Source organism: Procambarus clarkii, chromosome 48 (genome assembly GCF_040958095.1).
Source record: "Procambarus clarkii isolate CNS0578487 chromosome 48, FALCON_Pclarkii_2.0, whole genome shotgun sequence".
NCBI classification, from domain to species: Eukaryota; Metazoa; Arthropoda; class Malacostraca; order Decapoda; family Cambaridae; genus Procambarus; species Procambarus clarkii.
The window spans coordinates 21945507-21971603 of record NC_091197.1 but is presented as its reverse complement, the minus strand read 5'-3'; the positions used below and the strand labels follow the sequence as shown (position 1 = coordinate 21971603).

General features: G+C 46.8%; 1 protein-coding gene across 1 annotated transcript in view; it reads right to left on the bottom strand.

Moving 5' to 3' along the window:
• The window catches only part of LOC123764810 (DNA-dependent protein kinase catalytic subunit), a 746996-nt gene that overhangs the window by 98934 nt on the left and 621965 nt on the right, over positions 1-26097 (bottom strand). The window contains exons 41-42 of the mRNA XM_069302649.1: positions 23151-23329; positions 12372-12570 (exon numbers count right to left, since the gene is read on the bottom strand). Coding sequence (XP_069158750.1) covers positions 12372-12570; positions 23151-23329 — 378 coding nt within the window. The remainder of the gene's footprint in view (positions 1-12371; positions 12571-23150; positions 23330-26097) is intronic.

Here is a 26097-nt window from a genome sequence, read left to right as displayed (position 1 = left end):
ACTCTCGCAAGACTCCGGGTCAAGGTGTCAGTGACCCAACAGGCAGCATGATGGAGGTAAAAGTAGCGACTGTCACCCGGAGACAAGGGCACAGCAACCAACGATCCCGTACATGACGGGTTGGAACCTGGAAGACACATTTAACCCTTAAACTGCGCATGGCGTATATATACGCCCTGAGTAACATGTCCCATGGTGCGCATGGAGTATATATACGCCATAGGGTGCCAAGCCTGATTCAAATGGCCCGCGGCTACACGGGGTTCACAGTAGCTTCCTCAGGGCTCTTGTAAACAGATGCCATTTTAAAAAAAAATCGTGGGCAATATTCTCAGGTGTGAGAGGCACAGTACTGTTGGAGCAACCAAGGCCGGCGCACGCAGCATGAGCGAACAGCATTGATGTTCAGCTTGTGACCACAGCATCGCCGAAAAATGTCAAAATAAATATATAATTGTTATTATTTAGCGATGACAATATTACAGATGACCAATGACTGTGATATAAATAACCAGGGTTGTGATAATAGCAGGATTGTTGTAATAATTAGCGCTGTGGGAGGAGTGATGCTGAGAGACGGAGGAAGACAGCATCGTTTACTGACTGTGTGGCCACCTGTTATTGTTTGCGTTCACCATACCAGGTCAGTGGTTCTCTATGGTGAACACAAATGTAGATACTTATATATAATGTGTGTATTAGTGTAATAACAGCAAAAGGATTATACTGGGAGGAGCCATATGGGTGACGGAGGTGACGTCGTCTGCACGATTTGTCTAGCTGTTTAGAGGGTGGCCACTATGCTCTTTGGGCGCACTACAAGCTTAGGTGTACAGTTACGGTGCATAAAACATGTAGATATTTATATATAATATGTGTATATAGGGTAATAACACTGCAAAAGGTATTGTTGGGGGAGAAAGTTTAGTGCGTGTGACCTTGAAAGAGTGAGGGAGCCGCCAGCCGCCATCTGTGTATAGCGACGACTCTTAGTGCCTGAACTAACTATATCAGCTTAGCTGTATAGTTGTGATGAACAAAATATACACATACAGTGGTACCTCGGAATGCGATTGTCCCTGTATGCGAGGTTTTCGGAAGGCGAGGTGTATTTACTCCAAAAATTTGTCTCGGAAGGCGATGGTTACTTCGGGAGGCGAGTTTGGACGCGAGTTTGTTGATACGCGTACAGCCGACCTAGCGCGTTCGTCGCCCCTCCGCCCCTCAGTTTATTATTGTCTCGCGCTCAGTGACTACCCCCACATCAATTCTTCTCGCGGATTTTCAGTGTTTTGTTGGATTTTTGGTGATTTGTCTATACAATTTGTTATTATATATCTCACCATGGGTCCCAAGAAAGCCAGTGGTAAGGATAAAGGCCAGAAAGCTCATGTGAGGATGACAATAGAGGAGAAACAAGAGATCATTCGGAAGCATGAGAACGGTACACGTGTTGTTGAACTTTGTAGGCAGTACAACAAAGCCACATCAACAATATGCACTATACTTAAGAAGAAAAATAAGATTATGGGTGCTAAAGTGGCAAAAGGAGTAAGAACATTAACGGCACAAAGACCACAAATACTTGAAGAAGTGGAAAAGTTGTTATTAATTTGGATACACGACAAGGAGTTGAGGGGTGATAGTGTTTCGGAGGCCATTATTTGTGAGAAAGCCAGGGTGTTGCACGAAGACCTTCTAAAGAATACCCCTGCAACGAGTGATGCAGATAAGAAAGAGTTTAAGGCAAGCAGGGGCTGGTTTGAAAAATTTAGAAAGAGAAGTGGTATCCATAGTGTTACAAGGCATGGGGTTATGTGATGTGATTATGGAAGGGGACTCCCCTTCCAAACAGTAACTCCTCTCCTCCTCCCCCCTCCTCACCATCTTCCATACGCCTACAGCACTCGACAGCAAGGTAAGTAATAACTGGAACACAGTTTTGTAGGTTTATTTAGATGAATTAGGTAAATTAGGTATAAAAATTTAGTTTGATGTGGGGTTTTTGGGGTAGTCAGGAACGGATTAATTCATTTCCCTTTATTTCTTATGGGGAAATTAACTTCGGAATGCGAGTTTTCGGAAGGCGAGGCGTCTCCAGGAACGGATTAAACTCTTATTCTGAGGTATGCCTGTACTTATATATAACGTCTGTATATAGTGTAATAACACCACAACTGGTATTGTTGGGGGAGAAAGTTTAGTGCGTGTGTTGAGGGAGTGGCAGCGAGTGGCTGGCTGGTGTGTGGCGGTAACTCCTCGTTGCTTTTCGACTCTCAATACCAACTTAGTGGTTCGTTATGGTGACCAAAACATGCCAATACTTATATATAACCTGTGTATAGAGTGTAATAGCAGCAAAACTATTTGTTCATTGTTTTATAAACATAATAATTGAATCACTAATATGCACATCATACTTTTGAGTATAGCGATTATTAACCACTTTTATTATATAAATATATTACAATACACACTATTGAATAATATTACTGCAAAAAAACTAAGAAAAAATCAATCGGAGACATTGAAACAATTAGGTAATAATATCTTTGTGGCAACTCCCATCTGTCAACGCGGGTGACGCTGACCGGGTCTGACGACCGCTCTGTCAACGCCCACTTTTTGCCAGACTTCCTCGGTCAATTGCGCCCAAAATATGTCACCTACGATTTTTTTTTTATTTTTTCCATGCTCAGGGGACACAAATAAACATGTTTAGAAGACGAAAAAAAAATTTTGAATTTTTTTTTTCTTGCGCACAGGGGTGTAAATGTCCATATGACCCCTGAGCAGTGTAAGGGTTAATGGTCCACCAAGCCCAGACAGGGGTTTCCAGGGCCCGTAGGCTGACTGCTACGGGAAGCCTGGGCAAGGTGTTGCTAAACCGGTTGGGGAGCACTGAGAACCCCTGAGACGTGCACAATCACGGGGGCCTAGCAGAGGGCCGCCAAACACTACCAGTGGAACTATAGCCACACTGGGCAGACCCCCACCAGGCAATTGAAAATAAAAACAAAAGAAAAACCCTGCAAAAGTACACTGTCTCCAGAGGCAACAGGAACCGGTCACCGCTTAGGTGGCAGGCTATGCAACACCTTGACGCCTTAACCAGCGCAATACCAATCCCTACCCAGGACCAAACAAGGGCCCCAAGCCCCAGCTGGCCCCAAGGGCGAGGCAAATGCTGAGCAGCAAGAACCTCTACGGGATTGGTTCCCGAACGCCCCAGGGAAGATAACCCTGTTACGCAAGGGCAGTACTCACAGAGCGCTTAGGGAAGTCAGCCACTAAGCGCATACAGCCCCGGCACTGAAGAGGTACTCCTGGCCCCTGCACAACACAACACACGGCAGTGAACGCCACACAAGGCAAACACTGCCTAGGAAACCGAGGCCAGAGAAGCATCTATCCCAGTTGACATTAGCTTACGAACTGAAGCTTGGCAGCCGGAGCGGTAGGTCCGGGACTCCCCCCTCCCCCTCTCGGGGCGGGGAGGGCTGCGCGGACGATCGGCGCGGCAGTAAGGTGTGATGTTTGCTTGTTTTCTTGGGATTGTAGGGAGTTTCTACCTCTCTGTTCAGTTTTTTGTTTTAGTTTTTTTACCATGTGGGGTTTGTTTTGTCATGCCTACCTTTCTGGGTGCCTGACCCCGGTCGATGGCAGATAAGGAAAACCCCAACCACAAGAGGGTTTTCCAGTGCCATTGCTCCCTGAAACCTCTCTGAAAGGGGCCAGGTTCTGGCGCTGGTCCCTGGTAGGTCTGAACTCCTTACCTAATGCAGGCGATGAGTCACAATAACGTGGCTGAAGTATGTTGACCAGACCACACACTAGAAATTGAAGGGACGACGATGTTTCGGTCCGTCCTGGACCAAATGTCCCGGTCTAATGCTCCTTACCTAATGTCCCGGTCTAATATAACATACATTAGCCCGATAAGCTCTAGGGAGCCGTAGGGGCTCCCCACAGAAAAATGGACGAACATCAGGTCCAAAGTGACCGACACTGTTAAATGTAAAGTGCTCATAGGCCATTGCTCCCTACACCTCTCTGAGGGGGCCAGGTTCTGGCTCACGGTCTCCGGTAGACAAAGGACTCTGATGACCGGTCGGGAGGAGCGGACAGCATGCTGGACTTGTGATCCTGTGGTCCTGGGTTCGATCCCGGGCGCCGGCGCAGAGTTTCTTTCACCCTATGCCCCTGTTACCTAGCAGTAAATAGGTACCTGAGTGTTAGTCAGCTGTCATTGGCTGCTTCCTGGGGGTGGAGGCCTGGTCGAGGACCGGGCTGCAGGGACACTAAAAATCCCCAAAATCATCTCAAGATAACCTCAAGATGACCCCAAACTAATATAGCATTATCAGTTCAGATAGTTTCATGAAGCCGACGGGGTTCCCTCCCAGAAAATGGGGCACCAAAAAATCCAAAGAAATGATTCGTACAAATGAATATCAAACAAACCACAAAATAATCCCAAGTAACTTAAATACCCATCTCACTGCATCCCTCCTCTCACCCCCCCAAATAGCAGTACAAGTCAACGAGTGGTCTGGCAACACTTTCACTCTTATACCTAGTGCCCTACCTTCATCCAGTGTCTCCCGAGACCTTTTCTACTTTGTTACATGACTGGATTTCATGCTTTATTATGCCCTTAGCAAGCATATTTGCCAGATTTCGTCTTCTTGTGTGTGTCGTGATTTGTTTTTAAGCCTGTTTCAGCTGTGGTTTCAGGGATATTTTCCCTGGCATGTTGTTTAACGAAGATATGCCTGCAGAGCTAACTTCTCCAGGCACAAAAAAAATCCTGCCTAAGATGGACTTCTTTCAAGTCTTTCCCTATCTCAGGTGGCTTGGAATTTGGTCAACAGGCTAAATTTGACCTGATTGCATGTAGCAAGTGGCATTTAGTGCCAAGCATTCTTTGTAAATGTGGCACTGAAGTCCATTATGTCAGCATAAGTATTTGGTTATCCACTAGGAGTTAGGTTGACTGGATTTCCAGTCCCTTGTGTTGTGAAGGTTATTTACTCCACTTAGTTTAAGAGCTACATTGATTTCACACAGCAAGAGCTGGAATGTGAGTAGTGGGAGGTGCTTGCTCCGATGATGTTATCATGGTGATGGCCTGTGTCTGTGATTGTCACCAATTGGCCAGGATGGGGGGGGGGGGGTGGCCTACTACCAAATATGTCTGCCACAACTCTTGACTATTGCATTTTAAGGTGAGTGCAATAGCCAAAATTAGTACATATATGTACTAAATTTGACACAAGTTTACATATGTTAGGTTGGGCTAAGAATGTTTATTCAAGCCTAGAGCAGGTTAAGTTAGGTTTATTGCTAGTCTGTTCCACTTTTTGCTATGCCTTTAGAATTTCATTAGTATGAAAAGTAAATTTATTTTGGGTACACCATTCTATATTTTGCTATACTGTCCATCTATAGTAGCTATACTGGAGGTTCTATGTTCTATTACTTCTAGAGGATGGTTTGACAAATCTGGGGCCAGATTCACAAAGCAGTTACGCAAGTACTTACGAACCTGTACATCTTTTCTCAATATTTGGTGGCTGTTACAATTATTAAATAGTTAATGCGCTCTGAAGCACCAGGAGGCTGTTTATAACAATAACAACAGTTGATTGGGAAGTTTCATGCTTGTAAACTGTTTAATATATGTAACCAAAGCCATCAAAGATTGAGGAAAGATGTACACATTCGTAAGTACTTGCGTAACTGCTTCGTGAATCTGGCCCCTGGACAAGAATTTCTTTATTATCCTGATTCCTAATGTTTGGACACTGACTTAATCTCAGTCCCTCCATTGCATTACATTTTTGCATAGACAATAAATCCACTATACATGCATGCTTTTTCATATCCTAGATTAATATCATGTACTATATATGAAAACTGAAATTCAATGATAATAATTTTAGTACTTTGAAATGAGAAACAGAGCCAATCAGCCATCCATGGCACTACCAGGCACACACACACTAGCATACACATACTGAAGACACTGGAGTGCAGAGGACACCAGCTTGATATCCCCTCTTCCACCCCTGTCCTTGTAAATCAAAATCTATAAAGGTATAAATAAATCAGTAATATGAGAACTTCTCTGAGGGTCCCCACAACACAGTTGGCTTTATTACTTATTGTTTATTATTACCGAGGCTTTACTGCACAAATATTCCACGTTTCTCAAGGTGATCTAATTATTTGATTCTAGCATGTCTTCACCTTTAACAAATACTTATTTAACATCCTTGTTTTACATTTACCATTACATTTTAATTTAACCATATTTTAGCACCTTGCTAATACTTTGCTACATTTATTTAATACCTTTTTTAACTGTTACTAAAGCTAATTCCTGTTTTGGCTTTCATTATTTTGGTGCCTAAAGCAAAATAAAAAATCTAATACACAGGAACATAAGACTAAAAAACCAGAGTTGAATGTAATGAAACGCCATTTTCTGGGTGAGTCCCGGAGGCTCCCCGGAGCTATCCATGGCTGATATGGATACCCTAACTATTTTGCATCAGTCGATGTGGGTGGAGTTCTAGGCCTACCGGGGACCACGAGCCAGAACCTGGCCCCCTCAGAGAGGCACGGGGAGCAATGGCCCATAGAAATGCACGTGTGATTTGGAGCATTCTAAATCTGCCATCGACCGGGACAGGCACCCAGAAAGGTAAGCGCCACAAAACAAACCCCTATTCTGGTTAAACAACAAAAATCGACAAACGAGTGGACCGAACTCCCCCGGGAAAATGAACTAACAAGCATGACGTCACGCGAGCCCCGCCGCATGTCTGCGCAGCTCCCCCCTCCCCGGGAGGGGGAAGGGGGAGCCCCAGACCCCCGCGCCGGCGATCCCCGCCCCAGTTCTGAGGCTGGATATCAAAACCGTGAAAAAACCCCGCCGACCAGAGGGCGGGAGGGTGCCAGGGAGCCTCCGGGACTCACCCAGAAAATGGCGTTTCATTACATTCAACGCTGGTTTTCTGGAGGGAGCCCCTACGGCTCCCCGGAGCTACCTTACCAAAGACTACCTAAGAAAACAAGGGGACATACGCGGGAGGCGGTCGGTGAATCACTCCTCAACACGAAGTCGAGACAATAACCCAAGGAATATCATCCGCCAGAAAAAAAAGGGAGAACGGCCGCAGACAAAGAAACCTATGACTACGACCATAGGAGCCAAAAACCACTGCGCCTGAGAAGAGCAAGAAGCTCTGCCACACGACCCCCAGAGGCGAATGCCAACACAAAGAAAACCGAGGCAAAGCAAACCTGACCCCAAGGAGCCACAACCACCAAGGAGAAGAAAAACAGGAGAGCACCCCGTCCAAAGACCAGGACGACACAGGCAGTGCAGAAGCAGGACGGAGGTGTAACAACGCATGATACGACCTGCGAAACGGCGCAGAAGGAATATCGATACCGAAAGCTAGCAGCAGAAACCAAGGCACCAGACCCAGGAACTGCCCGAACCACCTCTACATCCACCGCAAGCCAATCCCATGAGCCCCAGGAGGGAAAAGAAAACGTAGGACCAAAACGAAAATACCACAAGTGTGCAAGTCCACCTCCACAAGGGCAGCTGACAGGGAAGGAAATCGCATAAGGAGCCGCCCCGCACCAACATCCCGCAAAAGGGCAGGAGCGAAAAGACTCATTAAGAGGAGCAAAATCGCACCCAGGAAAACTAGTAGCGCCGAGACAGTGTGAAGAGATATTCACAAAAGGAAAAAAAGGCCAACACCCAGAAGCTGCCGGGAAGAGGACCCACAAGCCCTAGAAAGGACCGGAAGGAAGCTCAACCGAATGACAACAGACGCACCAGAAAACGGGAAGGAACAAAACCATCTTGAACCTTCGAGAACAAAAAGAGCAAACACAAAGGACGAAGGCACCAAAACCCCGTCGCACCCGAGACCAAAAGTCATGCAGAAACCCCAAGAAGAGGCGGACATGACGGAGAAGGCCCGTCCCGGAAAAAAGGGGCAAAGATCGTAGAAAAGCACCCACCGACAGGATGGAAACAACGGGCACAATGGACAAGGAAACCGAGCCCAGGGAGGGGCCGACGCCCTCAAATCAAGTGTGGAGAGGGGGAACGGAAAACCCCACACCACAAACTGCAAGTCCCTCCCCGAGGGGTAGAAGACCCCGGCGGGGACAACGGGGCCTGAGGCCCCTCACGTGAGCCCCACCCTTGCCCTGGGAACCCATCCTGCAGGCCCCGGGGCCGAGCTGTCCCCTCAAAGCTCCAGCGTCAAGAAAAACCCTGGGGCAGCCGTGAAAAACACGAAGAAAGGGAGCCCACTAGGCTCTGGAACTTGAACCGAAACCGGAGGATAGGCGAGGGGCGAGACGAAGACCCCAAGCTCATCCCCAGCCAGCACAATGAGGTGAGGACAAGACAGAATCCAAGGAACATAGAAAAACCAAGCCCGGCACAGCAAGACCGACAAGGAAAGGCCGAACATAACGCCACAACCAACCCCGACACGCAGCTGCAGTACCAAAACTGCAGCAAAACGTCTCCACACTCCCCAAGGAAGCGACAGAGAAGATAGATAAATCGTACACGAGTGGCACACAAGGGGACACAGGCGGAAACTGAGCACCCAACAGAGCCACAAGGACGAAGAAACGTGTGCAGTGTAACAGGCAATCAAAGGAACATATTAGGCAGCCCAACATGGGCTGACCCCATACACCGCCCCAAGAACAGAGATGAGAGTGCTCAAGAAGCACAGAATCCGCTCGACAGGCAAACGACAGGGAAGAGGCGGAAACAAAGCCAGAACCCAACCTGCAAGCACAAGGAGGCGAACACAAAACCTACGACACAGGAAAATGTACCACCAAACAGGCACCCCCACCGTTGCACTGCGGAACAAGGTGGAAGCGGGGCCCCGAACTCAAGCAAGGTTAGACAAGCATAGGAGAGGGGCAGGAGGAGTACAGGCAGGAACCGCCTCGGAAAGGACAAGAGGCCACCCGCAGACACCCGTGAACCGAGGAACACGGTATGTTCTTTTATGTCTTGTTCGCTATTAAAGTATGCATATACATAAGTAACATATATTAAGGCATAAATACATACTCTATGTATATGCATGTGTTACTGTATATGGCAAAAAGGGTTATACAGTACACTGTATAAGGTTCTAGCATGAATTTTCTGTAACTCTTGTGTTCTTCATTTGGGAAAGACGCTGAAACATTTGCTCTCCAAAGTTCATGTTACAATTTTATTGGGCCTAATGTGTTTTGCTTAGTATGCCTAAGTGTGCTTTCTGAGACGTCAAGTGCGTGTACTGAATCCTGATAAACCTTGCCCGTCATCACTGCAATTATCTCATTCAATGGCACATTGGTGAGCAGTGACTTAACATCCACATCCCATACGTGAATCCTGATTCCAAATCAGGTGGAGAGAACAAGAGCTGCCCAGTATGGGCTAATAGCCCTGCAGTAGGCACCTCGGGGGATACGGTCCACGTTCACAAGTACGTATGTACACCCATTCCTACTCCCAAAAACAAAAACAGCGTCAGGACGAAGGAGACGCCAAAACCGCACCAACTCACCTGCAGAACATAGGCCCTGAAGGGCCATGACGCAAGTGTTCGAGTCCGTATCCGCCAGAGGAAGCCAGTGCGCCCATGCTGGAGAGGAGGAGGGGAGCAGCGAAGGAGGCTCCCCACCCTAGAATGCAGGGAAAAAACCTCATGAATTCCACACAGCGGCACCCCAGAACACCCCTAAAGCAACGGGGCACGGATGGGAATAAGAAAAGAGCGAGAGGCGAAGCCCCCCGAGAGAATTGGAGCAGAACACGTAGTGCACACCGCCCGGAACCAAAACAAACTCCCACGGTGCATGCGCAGGACGCGAAAGAAAGTAGCCCAACCAGGCACGAAGTAGCCCAACCAGGCGCAAAAGGAGCCCAACAAGGCGAGAAGTAGCCCAACAAGGTGAGAAGTAGCCCAACCGGCTACAAGGAGCCCAAACGGCCACAAAGGAGCCCAAACGGCCACAAAGGAGCCCAAACGGCCACAAAGGAGCCCAAACGGCCACAAAGGAGCCCAAACAGCGACAAGGAGCCCAAACGGCGACAAGGAGCCCAACTGCCACAAGGAGCCCAAATGGCTACAAGGAGCCCAACTGCCACAAGGAGCCCAAACTGCTACAAGGAGCCCAAACAGCTACAAGGAGCCCAACCTGTCCAGAACAGAAGGAACCAGGATGGAGGCAAACTCTGGGACACGCAGGAGGAAGCCGCAAAGGCCAACCGCATCGCAGGCGAAGAGATGCAGTTAGCCGAAAACCTCCTGAAGACGGAACCAAAGAAACCACAGGGACACGGAACCGAACCCGGGGAGGAGCAGAACCCAAGCCCAAATCGTACGCAGAGGGAGGAAAGAAAACCCCACTCCTTGTAACAGTAAGCCCCGCTCAGAAGGACGGAAATCCAGGCGGGGCGCAATGGAGCCCAAGGCCCCCAAGGCCGCTCCTACCCAACCCCAGGAGCCTCTGCACCAGGCCCCGGGGCCGAGTCGACCTCCAAAGCCCCGGCCTCACAAGAAAAAGTCGGGGCAGCCGAGAGAGCTGAAAGAGAAGGGGGCCCACTGGTCAAAACCCCGGAGCATCGGCCGGAGGAACAGACTCGAATGCCTCCGCAGCTACCCCGGACGGGGCAACCCCCGAAACTGCCCAAGTCTCAGAACCTCTAACCCCGCCCCCAACCCTGAAGCCTGCAGATGCGTAGGGGCCGGAAGCAGGAGGGGGGAAAAACAAGGGCGTTGAAGGAACCAAGGGTGAAGCGACCAAAACCACCCAAGTCTGGGTCCCTACACAAGCGGGGCAGCATCGGGGCGTCCGGGGAAGCGACAAACCAGAGCGCGTTGCAACATCCTACCCTGCAAGGCGCGAGCTGCCTGCACCCATGGGAATTCATCAGCAGACTGGGTGAATGGAGTCACGAACAAGCAACAAAGCTCGCAGGACTCAAGGGTCGAATGTGTCACCGACCCAACAGGCAGCATAACGGAGGCAAAAACAGGGAGAGTCACCCTGAGACAAAGGGACAGAGCAACCCTCAACTCGCCCAAAGCGAGAGGGGACGCAAGGGTCTCCACTATCGGACCCGAGAGCCCCCGGGGGGTTTCCCAGGGCCCCTAGACTGGGTCTGCTAAGGGTTATCCAAGGCAGGGTACTGCTAACCGGCGCCCCAAACTACCAAGCAAACTGCTAAAGCTGAACCCACGGGACGTGTCCACTCGCGAGGGCAAAGCAGGGGGTGCCACCACACAAACGAACCTAATATAAGGGGGGGGGGGGAAACACAAGGAAGACCCCCTACCAGGCAAAAACAAAAATAAAAGAAAAACCATCCAAGTGGACAACGTACCCAGAAGGAACAGAGCCGGCCGCTGTCATAGGTGAAAACTAGCTACGCAGTACCCTGTGCCCCACCAGTGCGATAACTACCACTTGCCCCAAGGTAAGTAAGGGAGTGAAACCTCCAAACCCTCGGGGCGGCCAAACGCCAAGCAGCGAAAAGCCAACAGAGGTAGACCCAAGGTGACTTGTGGAAGGCAACCCCAAGCCCCAAGGGCGGTACTTACAGGGCACTCAGGAAAGTGACCCTAAGCACATGCAGCCCGAGTACCTGAGAATACTACTCCCAGCTCACACGACCACCGTAAGAGCAGCACTGCAAACAAGTCACAGCACTGAGACAAGACAGGAGCTGGAGCCACACGACCGTGCATGATCCCATCAGCCGAGGAACTGGGGCGGGGATCGCCGGCACGGGGGTCTGGGGCTCCCCCTTCCCCCTCCCGGGGAGGGGGGAGCTGCGCAGACATGCGGCGCGGCTCGCGTGACGTCATGCTTGTTAGTTCGTTTTCCTGGGGGAGTTCTGTCCACTCGTTTGTCGATTTTTGTTGTTTAACCAGAATAGGGGTTTGTTTTGTGGCGCTTACCTTTCTGGGTGCCTGTCCCGGTCGATGGCAGATATAGAATGCTCCAAATCACATGTGCATTTCTATGGGCCATTGCTCCCCGTGCCTCTCTGAGGGGGCCAGGTTCTGGCTCGTGGTCCCCGGTAGGCCTAGAACTCCACCCACATTGACTGATGCAAAATAGTTAGGGTATCCATATCAGCCATGGATAGCTCCGGGGAGCCGTAGGGGCTCCCCCCAGAAAAAAATGGCACAAAGCATATTGGCCCCATACAAATTAACTCCTATTTGTATCAACTCAAACCCCTTCATATATATGTGTCTAACATATACTTGAAACATCCTCTGATCTATCATGTGATTAAGTAATACCTGGATGTTGAGTTGGTGAAAAGACATTGGCTTGTGTGGCTTGTACACCACCGAGACTGCCAGACTTTTCACTAGCATCACTTCCCTGGGTCAGGCCGAGTAATGAGCTCATGGACGACTCGCTGCTGCTTTGGGTCTCCGTGAAGAGTGGAATCATTGAAGCATGACGAGCCCGCCACGCAGTGCTCACTTTCATCTCCTATTTTCACATATAATACTCGTCAAGTACAACGACTACTAAGAAATATTTTACTTTAACAAATATTACACAGAAAAATAAAGCAAATATTTCCACATATATTAGAACCAACAAAAACATATTTTATTTGACTGATTTAATAAAGGTATAAATAAATTTATAAATAATACTTAATTTGTATAACTCCTTAGATAAATTTGACCATTATTTCTCCTCATAATAACCAATATTCACATTCACTTGAATCATATCAAAGTCATGCTATATAAAATGTGCTCCTACAACACTCAAACTATATAAAACCAGTGTTCAATGTAATGAAATACCATTTTCTGGGTGAGTCCCGTGAGTTTTCTGGGTGAGTTCTGGGAGGCTTCCTGGAGCTTATTGGGCTAATGTATGTTATATTAGACAAGAACATTAGCTATGGAGATCAGACCTACCAGGGACCAGTGCCCGAACCTGGCCCCCTTCAGAGAGGTTTCAGAGAACAATGGCCCTGGAACTCTCCCTTGTGGTTGGGGTTTTCCTTATTTGCCATTGAATGGGGTTAGACACCCAGAAAGGTAGGTACAATAAAACAAACCCCACATGGTAAGAAACTAAAACAAAAACCAAACAGAGAGTTAGAAACCCCTACAATCCCAAGGAAACAAGCAAACATCACGATTTACTGCTGCGCCAATTGTCCGCTCAGACCTCACCGCGTGGGCTGCCTAACACTAGTTCGGAAACTAAGCTTTAACCAACGCGAAAAAAATGCCGACCGGTGGGAGGGAGGGTTGCCAGGGAGCCTCCGGGGCTCACCCAGAAAATGGCGTTTCATTACATTCAACGCTGGTTTTCTGTCGGGAGCCCCTATGGCTCCCTGGAGCTTCATACCCGAAAAGAAGGAAAAGTAAGGGCTGACCTGGGAGGCGGCCGCCACAAACTCCGCAACGCGAAGTCGAGACAACAGGCAGCATCCTGTAACCCAAAGCAACACAAGAATGCACAGGAGATGACACGCTAACAAATAAATAGGCCGCCAGAAACCTGTGCGACCCTAAAATCCTCGTGCCCGAATTGAGCCCAAGAAATCACAAAACACGGCAGCGAAAGCTGCAAACGTCCGAATGGCACGGGCGCAAGGATAGACCGCAGGCTGGTAGACTAAAGAAAATTGTGGACGACCTGGGAGACCTGAGCCCTGAAACAGGGAACAAGGGAAACCAGATCAACCCAAAGCGCATCCCCAACCACGGCACACAGGTAACGGCGAAGAGCCGCAACCGGACAACACATGTCGCATCTCCCGCCGAACCGAACAGACGCTGAAGCCAAACCCTACCCGACAGGCAGACCAGCACAGTGAAGTTCAGACTCCCGCACAACCGCTCACGCAACCACCGAGTGACCCGTGACCCCCTCATACACAGCCGAAGGCAGGACCGCAACCGCAGCAACGCTTCTAGAAGGAAAGACAAAGAGGAGGTCCAAGAGTCCTAAACAAAGCCCAGCCAGGTTCGAACCCCGGGACGGACCCAGATGGAGTGGCCTCCAGATCACCTGAAATCAGAATTGTGACCCAGCAATCTGGAAAGAACCACACCCCTGGCGAGCAGGCAAGTGGACCGACTGGAGCCCACACCAGCCAGTCGTCGAGGAAGGCCAGAAACTGAATCCCGAGCTGACGCAAAAGGTCACCAAGATCCGGTAAAGATGTGTAAAGACATTAAGTGCCAATGACAAACTAGGGAAAGCAACAAAATCGGCAAGCCTGAAACCCCACCACCAACTGTGCCAGTCCCGGAAACCTAGAAAGGAAAGTGCCAAGAAGTGACCCGGAGGTCCAGGGACACCATCCAGGCACACGGCCCCAACTGAAGCCGGACCAGAAACAACAGTCTTCCGAAGAGGGCAAAGAATCCAGGGTGCAGACTGTGTAAGTCCAGAAGAACCGCAAGGCCCATGTCTGCACAGGTGGGAACCTCGGAAGGATGGGGTGGAACAACCACGTCTAAACGTACCCACACCAAGATGACATGATGAAATGCAGGGGAAGAAGCCCACCCTGCCAGCCCCGAACCCCTTAAAGTGGGAGAAGCCGCCCGACGCCACCAGAGGCCAGAAGACAACCACAAGCGAGAGCCAACAGAGCAAGCTGCTCCCCCAGCGCTCCATCAACAGCGAACGGAACGGAACCCCTCTGAAAGAAAATGTATATATATAAATACATACATATACATATATATATATATATATATATATATATATATATATATATATATATATATATATATATATATATTGTACATATATACATACATACTGTGACGGTGTCCCACCCCTATATCTTTCCTGTCTCGGTTCGCCACTGTCACGTTTGGTCCCCGTTTCCTTCCTTATATAGTTATTCCCGCGGGTCTTCGCCCCCTGGGTGCCACTGCTCGCCCTGGGGCCCCCCAGTCTACCAAGGGCTTGAGTTGCACACCCGGGAAATACACTAGCGAGCAGTGTAAACTAAAATCACAGACCAAAATCGGTACTCAATATCGACCTTTGTACCCTTGTCACTGCACTCGCGATCCTTGGCAACACTGTCACTTGATATCCTGGCAAGGTTGCCACTGTCTTGTTTCGCCCCCTTTCCTTTCTCATATAGTTAAAGTTATTTCCGCGGGTCTTCACCCCCCCCTTGTACCTGGGTGCCACTGCTCGCCCTGGGGCCCCCCCAGTCTACCAAGGGCTGGCCTTGAATTGCACCCCATGGCGAGTGGGAAAATCCTACCTCTCCTCTGTTACTCTCAGTTGGATTTGCCCGCCATGACACTGGGGAAATACACAGGTAAAGCCTTACCTTATTACTCTCCCTCAATCAAGGTCGCCAGCTGGGTGCTTGAGCTCGACCAATTACTCACTAAATAGCCTAGAGATGGAGGATGATAAGGTGGCTAAGTTTATGAATTCCAGGGACATGGGGATGCTGGAAGAGTGCACCAAGGCCTAGCTGCAGCTAGTGGTGGACCACTTTGGCATAAAGTTGAGGTCATCCAAGGTGGCGGAGCGACGAATAGAGATCATGGCTCAGCTCAAAGCACGAGAAGAGGCCACTAGGGAAGAACCATCCCAAGCACCTGCCAGTGTTGGTGGGGACCGGAGCGACGGAGGAAGCAGCAGGGGGGGTCCAGCGGTAGCATAAGTGTGAGATTGGAGATGATGAAGATGCAGCTGGAGGTGCAGCTGAGGAGGGAAGAGCGCGAGTGGCAGCTGCAACGGGAAGAGCGAGAGGCACAGCTGCAATGGGAAGAGCGAGAGGCACAGCTGCAACGGGAAGAGCAAGAGGCACAGCTGCAACGGGAAGAGCAAGAGGCACAGCTGCAATGGGAAGAGCGAGAGGCACAGCTGCAACGGGAAGAGCGAGAGGCACAGCTGCAACGGGAAGAGCGAGAGGCACGGCTGAAACGGGTAGAGTGGGAAGTGCAATAACGACGGAAAGAGCATGACGCCCAAATCCAGTTACGTCGGTAGGAGCTAGAGGGGTCATTCATGTGAATTCACCAAAGGCCTCCCACTCGACCCTTTCTGAATCTAATGAAATTTTATAATAAAGTAGCCTTAGACCCCAAATGAAAATGTGCAAAATATTAGAGCTCAATCTGCTTTGGTTTTTAAATAACAGGTCTATATGGAATGGACTCTCATCCCGTTAATGCGTAAATACCACAAAAATTATCAACTTTGACCCTTGTTAAATCACGACTAGTGCCCAGAGGTGTGTGAAATTTGGCATACCAGGGCAACTTTTGGTGCGGAATACAGCAGTGTAATCAAAAATGTAGTTTGGGTAGCCATTCAGCTACCAATCCATGCTAATATCACTGCCAATATATCTCAAAATATCTCAGTACACGTCATTCCCAATTTGGTTTTGAATGACACCATTGGATAGAGCAGATTTTTCTGTAAAAAAGTCATTTTTTTTAGATTGGGATCTGAATTCCTAGTTCAGCCACAGGACTGAAAATGACACTTTTATATGTGAAGTGTACGTATATTGTAGGCTATTACAGGCTGTCAAATTCAGAGCAAGGCAATTTGCAGAAGGCAAATTTATCCATTATTAGTGTAATCCTTGCTTTGGTCCATGGTGACTGAGCCATTACCAATCTAAAAGATTGACAACCCCATCTCCTAGGGGCCACGCCTAATAAATAGCTAGGCAATGCTAGCCACTCACACCTCTCTGAGCACTAGCCGTGATTTACCGCAGGGTCAAAGTTAGTCATTTTTGTGGTATTTACGCATTAACGGGACAAGAGCCCATTCAATATGGACCTGTTATTTAAGAACCAAAGCAGATCGAGTTCTAATATTTTGCAAAGTGTCATTTGGGGTCTAGGGCTATCTTACTACAAAATTTCATGACAGTTGGAGAGGGTCGAGTGGGAGCCATAGGTAACTTTTTGGTGATTTGAGATGGAATGACCCAGAGGCCAACAAGGAGGTCGAGCTGAGGCGGGCGGAGCTCAGGGTGACCCCACCACCACCCAGGCAGCAGGATACCCACCGGGTGAAGGAACGAGACCTGCCAGTTTTCGTACCTCATGGAGTCGAGGGTTTTTTCAACCATTTTGAAAGGGTCGTGACCCTGAAGAAATGGCTGGAAGCGGATTGGGCGGAACTGGTCCAGAGCAGACTGACTGGCGAGGCACGGGAGGCATATAACATGCTGGATCTCAATGAGTATACAAGTTACGAGGCCGTGAAGAATACCGTACTGCATTCTTTCAGATTGACGCCTGAGCTGTACAGGAAGAGGCTCAGAGAGTACACCCAGGCACCAGGGAGGTCATACGCCGAGACTGCCAGAGAAATAGAGCGGAGGTACTTGAGGTGGCTGAAGGCTGAGGGAGCCGAGACAGCCAAGGAGATCAAGCGGCTGATGATTATGGAAAAGTTCATGTCTGTACTTCACCCAGAGCTGAGGGTTAAAGTAAAGAAAGCAGACATTAGGGATCTTAAGACAGCAGCTGATCGAGCGGACATGTTGGAGGAGGCATTAGGCTCTCTGAGGGAGAGTCGACCCAGACGGCCAGCCCAACAGGACGACGACCACTCGTGGAGGAGCCATGGAGATGTGAAGAGTGGGTATAGGCCAGGTGTATCGTACCACTCAAGTGACAAGACCCAAGCCCAGGTGAGCTTGCGAGAACCTAAGAGATGGTCTCCGAGTGGCAGTACAAGTAAGAGCTATGGTGCAAACGGCTCGAACGGAGAGTACGTGTCTGGGAGTTCTGAGAGGAACCAGAGCATGAAAACCCAGCAGGGAGTGCTCCAGGTGACTGGGGGAGGTCTACCCAGAGTAGGACCATGTTACAACTGTGATGTGAAGGGACATTATGTTCGAGAGTGTGACAATCACCAGAAGACAGTGGGACTGAGGTCGGAAGAGAGGGGGGTAATTACCTATACCCCTTACTATAATGGTCCCAATGTAAATGGTTGGGAGATAAAGTTGGGAAAGCATCCTTTCGTTTTCGGGGGTGCAGTGAGGTTTGGGAAGTCAGACCCTGTGGAAGTTGCAGTGCTTTGCGATACGGGCGCTGACATGAGTATGGTAGCCAGGGATATTCTTCCCAAGGATTTTGATGAGTCACCTGTGGGAGTAGTGAGACTACGCAGTGTGTGGCAGGAATGCAGGTTACCACTTCACGAGGTGCAGCTAATCGCCGACTATGGAGTCTAAAAGGCTATTGTAGCTGTAGCCCCTAAGATACCCCTGAAACATGTCCAGATGATGCTGGGTAACGACTTAGGTGGAAGCGGAGTACAACCTGATTGGGCCAGGAGCACCTATGTAACAGGCAGTGGTGAAACCTTGTTAGGGAAGGTACTGGTCGACTTAGGCAGCAGTGAGGGAGCCGACCGCACCGATGATGACGTCACCAGAGAGGACGACGACAAGGGCGAGAGTGCAGAGAGGTCGTCGGAGGTCGTGGAGAGCCCCAATGAGGCCTTGCGACTAAGCCTAGTGATGCACGTGGAGGACTGGCGAGGGGCAGCAGTACAGATGCCTGGGGCGATGGAAGAGCTGCAGACCACACTCCCTCCACCTGGAGGTGTGAGCAAGGTGAGCTCTGAGTGAGCAAGTGGCTGTGAGGTGACAGAGTGGAGGAGCCACGACGCGCTGTACCCTACGCCAGTCGGGAAACTAGTGGTAGGGATAAGAACCACCACCATAGTGAGGTGAGCCACAGTGAGGTAATTGGGCCTGACCACAATCCTGCGAAGACGTTTGCAGGGAAGAAGCTTTCGTGGAGGAATGAAGACGTTCATCGAGAGCAGTGGAATGGATGGTATTGGAATGGCAGTAGTAAGAAGAAAGCAGCGAACAGGTATACCCAGGGTAGGCGCCAACCTAGCCAGAGGGGCACCGAGTCATCGCAAAAGCCTAGTGTGGATGAGAGGAAGTTGTTGGGCGAAGGACAGGTAACACGTGTCGCTGGGAGGAGACAATGCACTTACCAGAGAAGAGGAGCCTAGAAGAGGGGAGACTAGCAAAGAGAAGAGCATGTGAGAAAGCAAGAAGTACCTGTAGGATGCAGTGGAGGTGCAGGGGTACCTCAGAGTGCACAGCGTAATGGAGGCATTACATACACAAAGTTTTATAAGGATAACGAGTCGTGGGAACGTACTCGGGGACACAGGAGGAGGACCCCTTATAGATGTTCTGGGAACACCCACCTCACCCGGTACCATGTAAGGTGGAGGAATATAATGAGTGACTGGCGAGGTGGTACAAGCCATGTCACTGACTGGAGGAGAGGCACGTCAGAAACAGAGGGAGCAAGAACACCATTGGCCCTCTTAAGTGCTCTTCATTAGATATGACTTATCTTAAGGGGAGGGGTATGCTACGGTGTCCCACCCCTATATCTTTCCTATCCGGCATCAAGAGTCATATCTCTGCAACCTGCACGTTCTCCGATGCTCAGGGAACATTTTGATATATATGAAGGTAGGGAGAGTTATCGTGTTGGCAGTGAATTTGCCGATTTAGTTTGGTTTTACAAGTGGCTTACGCCCTTTATATAATTTAGATTTAATTTCATTTAGAAATATATGTTGTATTATAACTCTCTAGATAGTATTTACATGTTACTAACTTTTCAGCTTGGAATTTATTGGTAATAAGAAAGAAAGTCGACATCTCAATCACGTGTTCCCAGGATAGCCTGATGAAACAAGTTTCTCGTCACGAATATATCCAGATGCATGCTACCTTTCCTTCATACAGCTAAGCTGTTATTTCATTCTTGTAGTTTTGTAGAATATTATTTTCTATTAATCAAATGATCTTTAAGGAAACATTCAATATTTCATATTTTATTCAATATTTCATGTGTATCAATATTCATTTATTTGTACTTGAAATGCATTAATTTCTGTACTAATCAATCCCCCCAGAGCATGTGGAGGGATTTGGCTCCGTAATTTATAATAACTACAGTTCATTTATTATACAGTAATGGTTTTCATTTATGTTTATATACGAGATCCATAGACACTGGTTCTCCAATTTATTTCTTTTCAAAAGATGGTCCTTCACATAATTTATGAGATTTATTAGCATTATTTTGAAGCCAGATTTCCCACACTCTGAAGAGGTCAGGTTCTGGGTCATGGTCCCTGGTAGGTCTGAACTCCATAGCTAATGTCCCGGTCTAATATAACATACATTAGCCTGATAAGCTCCAGGGAGCATTCGGGGGCTCACCCAGAAAATGGCATTTCATTACATTCAATGCTGGTTATTTCTATGTATTTTCAATGATTTATAATTAGTTTTTTATCGTATATGATGCACATTTGTGTCCTTTACATTATATATACTGTACAGTAGAATGTCATAATGTTCCATGGAACTGTGATAAACGTGTTAGAAATATGTCCATAACAAATGTTCATTAGCACAATATTACCTGTTCAATATTCAATAAATTTAGAATATGTACACTTTCACACACTATTTATACAGTCATACACTGTATTACACTCAGTACTTCAGAAGTGAGTGATAATCAAAGAAGCAGCCCATGGTACACAGCACGAATTTGCACTTGATGCACAAGGTACAAGCATATTTTCGCTTCCTGTTTCTTCGTTCTGTGTGCTTGCAAATAATGTACTCGTGTACACCCTTGGCTTTAATACCTGTAGGTGGTATGTAGCCAAGCTTGTGAAGTGTAAGGTAGTCTTGAAAAGATTATAGGAAAAGATCAGTTTGTAAGGTAGTCTGGAAAAGATAGCATAATAAGGCATGATTGAAAAGATTTAGGTATTCTAGAAGAGATTCAGCTATTCTTGACAAGATCGCTTTATAAGGTAAGATTGAGAAAATACAGATATTCTTTGAAAGATCTAGGAAAAGCTCAATGACAAAATTCTATCCTGGTATCATTCATATCTTCACCTGTTTATGGGAAAGTGGGTGCAACATCAACATCAGAACCATCAAATTGTGATTTTGTGTATTACAAAATTATCACAGACTTCCCTCACGAATTCACCCATGCTCCTTTCTTGTATTGCCACTGCCACAAATCAGCCCATACTCCGAATATGGGGAGGTAAATGTAATGGCACAAGTAAGTGTAATTATGTACTATTCCTAGGAGTCAAGAATTGTACTTATTACACTTAGTAGTACACTGTACTGTCAAATAATCACCAGAATTGCACCATAATATTGTGAATATTTGAGTTTACCTAAAAAGCTGAATAGAAAACCACGACCTAACCTAACCTTCTTAGTGTATGAGGCCAAGCATTTTATTGCTTCTTAATTACAATTAGTACTTAACCTATAGCTACATTGATATTACAGTTCTATAAAACTAATAAACAAAACTAAAATCTTTCAATAAACTATAAAGTAACTCAGGATATTTTCAAATTTTGTATAAAATCTCTATTGTTTAATAAAACTGAAAAATAAATTCTTTATATTTAAAAATTGTGTACAGGTATATAGAATTGAACATGAAAATTTCATCCTAAAATTCTGAGTGTTTTAATAGAAAACAAGGAGAATATATAGGGCGGTAAATGTAATGGCACAAGTAAGTGTAATTATGTACTACTCCTAGCAGTCACGAATTGTACTAATTACACTTAGTATTAAACCGTACTGTCAATTCGGAGGATGTGTTGCACAAATAGCAATAAATACCACCATGGAAGTCACTAACACTGTTCATATGCTACTTGTATCAGACAAGTATCACTGAACCTAGAAAACGATTCATCTATAGTATCATATATAAAAATTAGAGACGATATGGGTGGTGCTCAGCCACTACTGGATACACTCGCTGTATCGTCCTCATTGGTGCTGTATCACTTGAATCCGACCCTTGTGTTAGGTCCTTACTGCACCTAGCTTCATCAATTTCATGACCCTTATGTCCTTCAAACAATAAGGTCCGAATTTCACCGATGGAGAGTGATCTTTCAACACTGCGTCTGACGGGTTTGGGAGCCACAAGCGCGTGTACGCACCCCGTGATTGCTCATTCAGAACTGATCCAGCCAGCAACTCTAGGGAAATCTAAGAATTTTGTTCAAGATTGCTGCCTCTGGAGGTCCAAAGAATCCATTCATACTCAACCTACTGAAAGGGTGTATTTTGAATGGGTACAAAATCTTAAATTGGTGTGTTCTCAGTCTACATAGTTTTTGCTAAACGGGTTTTCTAGGCCAGCGCAGTCCAGTGGTTAAAGATCTCTAACAAAGAGATCTATGGGAAGTTTTGGATAGAAGACTGTCACCAGAGGAACACACAAAAGCACATTGTGTGAGAAGCACGTGTGTTGCTTTCCAACTTCAAAATTGCTTCTGAAGTTGACCCGTACATTAGTTGGGTACGAATGGATTCTTTGGACCTCCAGAGGCAGCAATCTTGAACAAAAGTTTTGGATAGAAGACTGTCACCAGAGGAACACACAAAAGCACATTGTGCGAGGAGCATGTGTGTTGCTGTCGAACTTCAGAATCGCTTTTAATTATATGGATGGTGAAATACTAAAGAAACTGTTCATGACTTTGATGAGACCAAAATTGGAATATGCAGCAGTTGTATGGTGCCAAAATCTCAAGAAGCACATCAATAAACTGGAAAAGGTGCAATGGCATGCTACAAAAGACTTCCAGACCTGAAAGACAAGATTTACAAAGAGAGGCTAGAGATTTTAAATATGCCAACGCTAGAAGATAGAAGAAAGAGAGGATATTATTTTATAAGTGGTGGTCATAACAGGAACCGACTAAATTGACAAAGAGGAACTCCTGACACCAGCAACTTCAAAAACAAGGTCACTGATTCAAGCCAAGAAAACAAAGGTGCCAAAAAAATATTCAAAAGTTTTCTTTTGTTGGCAAGTGTTGTGATCTTTACTCTTTGGGGTGTAGAGTTGTTGGTTTGGTGTTGGATGGTTGAGGTACCAGTTGAGTGGAGAGAGTGTATGTTGGTTGGGATAGGGAGTGATAGCAGGTGTCAGGTGGTGTTTAGTTAGTGAAATCTATGATGACTTTCTTACTCTGAATTTGCACATAGTCAATGGAATGTCAAAGATGTCACGCTGGTAGTCTGCAGAGTGACTCGTTGCTTCCAGCAGAATGTATATGGCTATATGGAGGAAGGAATCCTCACTATCCGGACTATACATCTTCTGTAGAATATGCAGTAACCGCTCGGGTAGTGTGAGACTCTTTGAACCTGAAAATAAGAAAGTCTTGATAATCTAAAATATATTTAAAAATACTCTATTTATAAATATACATTAATGATTTCTCCCCTTGCAAACTACCCTCTTTGCATGCACAAAGTTGAATGGTAATCTAATTACCTCATTCCTTTGCTAGATATACATGATCACAATTGTGTGTGGCTTTTCCTTCTCTGTCTACTGTAAGCCCATGCACAGTGGTAAGTACAGTATATTAATTTCCTTGCCTACCACCCTTCTCCTGATAACACTTTCGCCCACCAATGATGAAGTATGGAGTAAAAATTTTAGTACTGTACCTTATTTCCACTCATAACGAAGTAATGCGTCAAAAATAAAAAAATATATTGGCCTGCTTTCGGCTTGGATGCGGGAGAAGCGCGACTCGATTTTGAACATTATATGCATATACTCCTGTAGGGAATATCATTGTGAATACATTGATACCAAAATGAAAGACCCAGGACGAGAATTGAGGTAACAAAGTTGAAAAGAGGTAACACAGTTGAAAAGAGTAAACACACTTTATTGCTCTTGATGAGCACTCATGGGGGGTAACGCACTGTTACTTTCTCTGTTTGCTTTGGGTGGTACGCTGCGCTTTTGGACTTTATATATGCATATACTCCTGTAGGGAATTCTATTGCAAACACAATGATACAAAATGAAAGACCAAAATGAAAAGAGTGTACACATTTCATTGCTCTTTAGCGCTCCCGGGTAACTTTCTCTCAATTTCTCTGTTTTGTGCGGGTGGTACGCTGGACTTTTGGACTTCATATGCATTTAATCGTGTAGAGAATTCTATTGTGAACACATTGATATCAAATTGGAAAACCTAGGATGAGAATTGAGATGACAAAGTTGAAAAGAGTATACACTTTTCAGTATTACCGCTCTCTCTAATGGAAAGCCCAGCGCTCCTCCCTGGTTGATACCTGGTTGATACCTGGTTGATGGGGTTCTGGGAGTTCTTCTACTCCCCAAGCCCGGCCCGATGCCAGGCTCGACTTGTGAGAGTTTGGTCCACCAGGCTGTTGCTTGGAGCGGCCCGCAGGGCCACGTACCCACCACAGCCCGGCTGATCCGGAACTTCTCTTAGAAAACCGTCCAGTTTTCTCTTGAAGATGTCCACGGTTGTTCCGGCAATATTTCTTATGCTCGCTGGGAGGACGTTGAACAACCGCGGACCCCTGATGTTCCCTGCTCTCACCACCTGCTTTCATCACGTCGGCGGGTGGAGCACGCCATGGTTTTTCACATTATATGCATATACTCCTGTTGGGAATTTTATTGCGAACACATTGATACCAAAAAGGAAAGACCTAGGACAAAAATTGAGGTGACCAAAGTGAAAGAGTGTACACATTTTATCGCTCTTGCTCGCTCCCATGTAATTTTCTCTCACTTTCTCTATTTGCTGCGGGTAGTAAGCCGGGCTTTTGGAGTGTATATGCTTTTAGTCCTGTAGAGCATTCTATTGCAAACACATTGATACAAAACTGAAAAACCTAGGACGAGAATTAAGGTGACAAAGTTGAAAAAGAGTATACAATTTTCAGTATTACCACGAGCTCCCGCAGAACGCCCAAAACCACTAGGAAAGGTCTAGCGATCGAAGGGGGCCCCACAACAGTGTTAAGAAATGTTCTCATTTACCTCCTCTTTTAGGCCCTATGCAATAGTAACCCTCAGTTTCTTGATTCTAAAATTTCTTTTCTTTATGGGTCTCTCTCGTCTTGGCTATCCCTTACATTTTACAACGCATTCTCCGAATTGACAGTACGGTTTAATACTAAGTGTAATAAGTACAATTCATGACTGCTAGGAATAGTACATAATTACACTTACTTGTGCCATTACATTTACCTCCCCATATATTCTACTTGTTTTCTGTTAAAACACTCAAAATTTCAGGATGAAGTTTTCATGTTCAATTCTATATACACAAGTTTTAACCCTCAAACCACGCATATCATATATAAATGATATCAGTGACAAAACCGAAACCGCGCACATCATTTATATATGATTTTGTGTCTAGCGCTATAATTTAAACTCCCCGTCTGGGATAGGGGCAGCTATAGTACAGCCACGACCGATAGTTGCCAGATGCCACCTAGAAAAAAAATCCAGGCCAACATTCTTGGGTGTTACAGCGTCAGTATTGAGCAAGCCACCAAGGCTGGCGCATGCAGCACGAGCTCACAGCACCGCTGTTCAGCTTGTGACCACAGCATCGCCTACAAATACCATAATACAGTGGTACCTCGGAATGCGATTGTCCCTGTATGCGAGGTTTTCGGAAGGCGAGGTGTATTTACTCCAAAAATTTGTCTCGGAAGGCGATGGTTACTTCGGGAGGCGAGTTTGGACGCGAGTTTGTTGATACGCGTACAGCCGACCTAGCACGTGGTGGTTCGGCGATCGTCGCCCCTCCGCCCCTCAGTTTATTATTGTCTCGCGCTCAGTGACTACCCCCACATCAATTCTCGTGGATTTTCAGTGTTTTGTTGGATTTTTGGTGATTTGTCTATACAATTTGTTATTATATATCTCACCATGGGTCCCAAGAAAGCCAGTGGTAAGGATAAAGGCCAGAAAGCTCATGTGAGGATGACAATAGAGGAGAAACAAGAGATCATTCGGAGGCATGAGAACGGTACACGTGTTGTTGAACTTTGTAGGCAGTACAACAAAGCCACATCAACAATATGCACTATACTTAAGAAGAAAAATAAGATTATGGGTGCTAAAG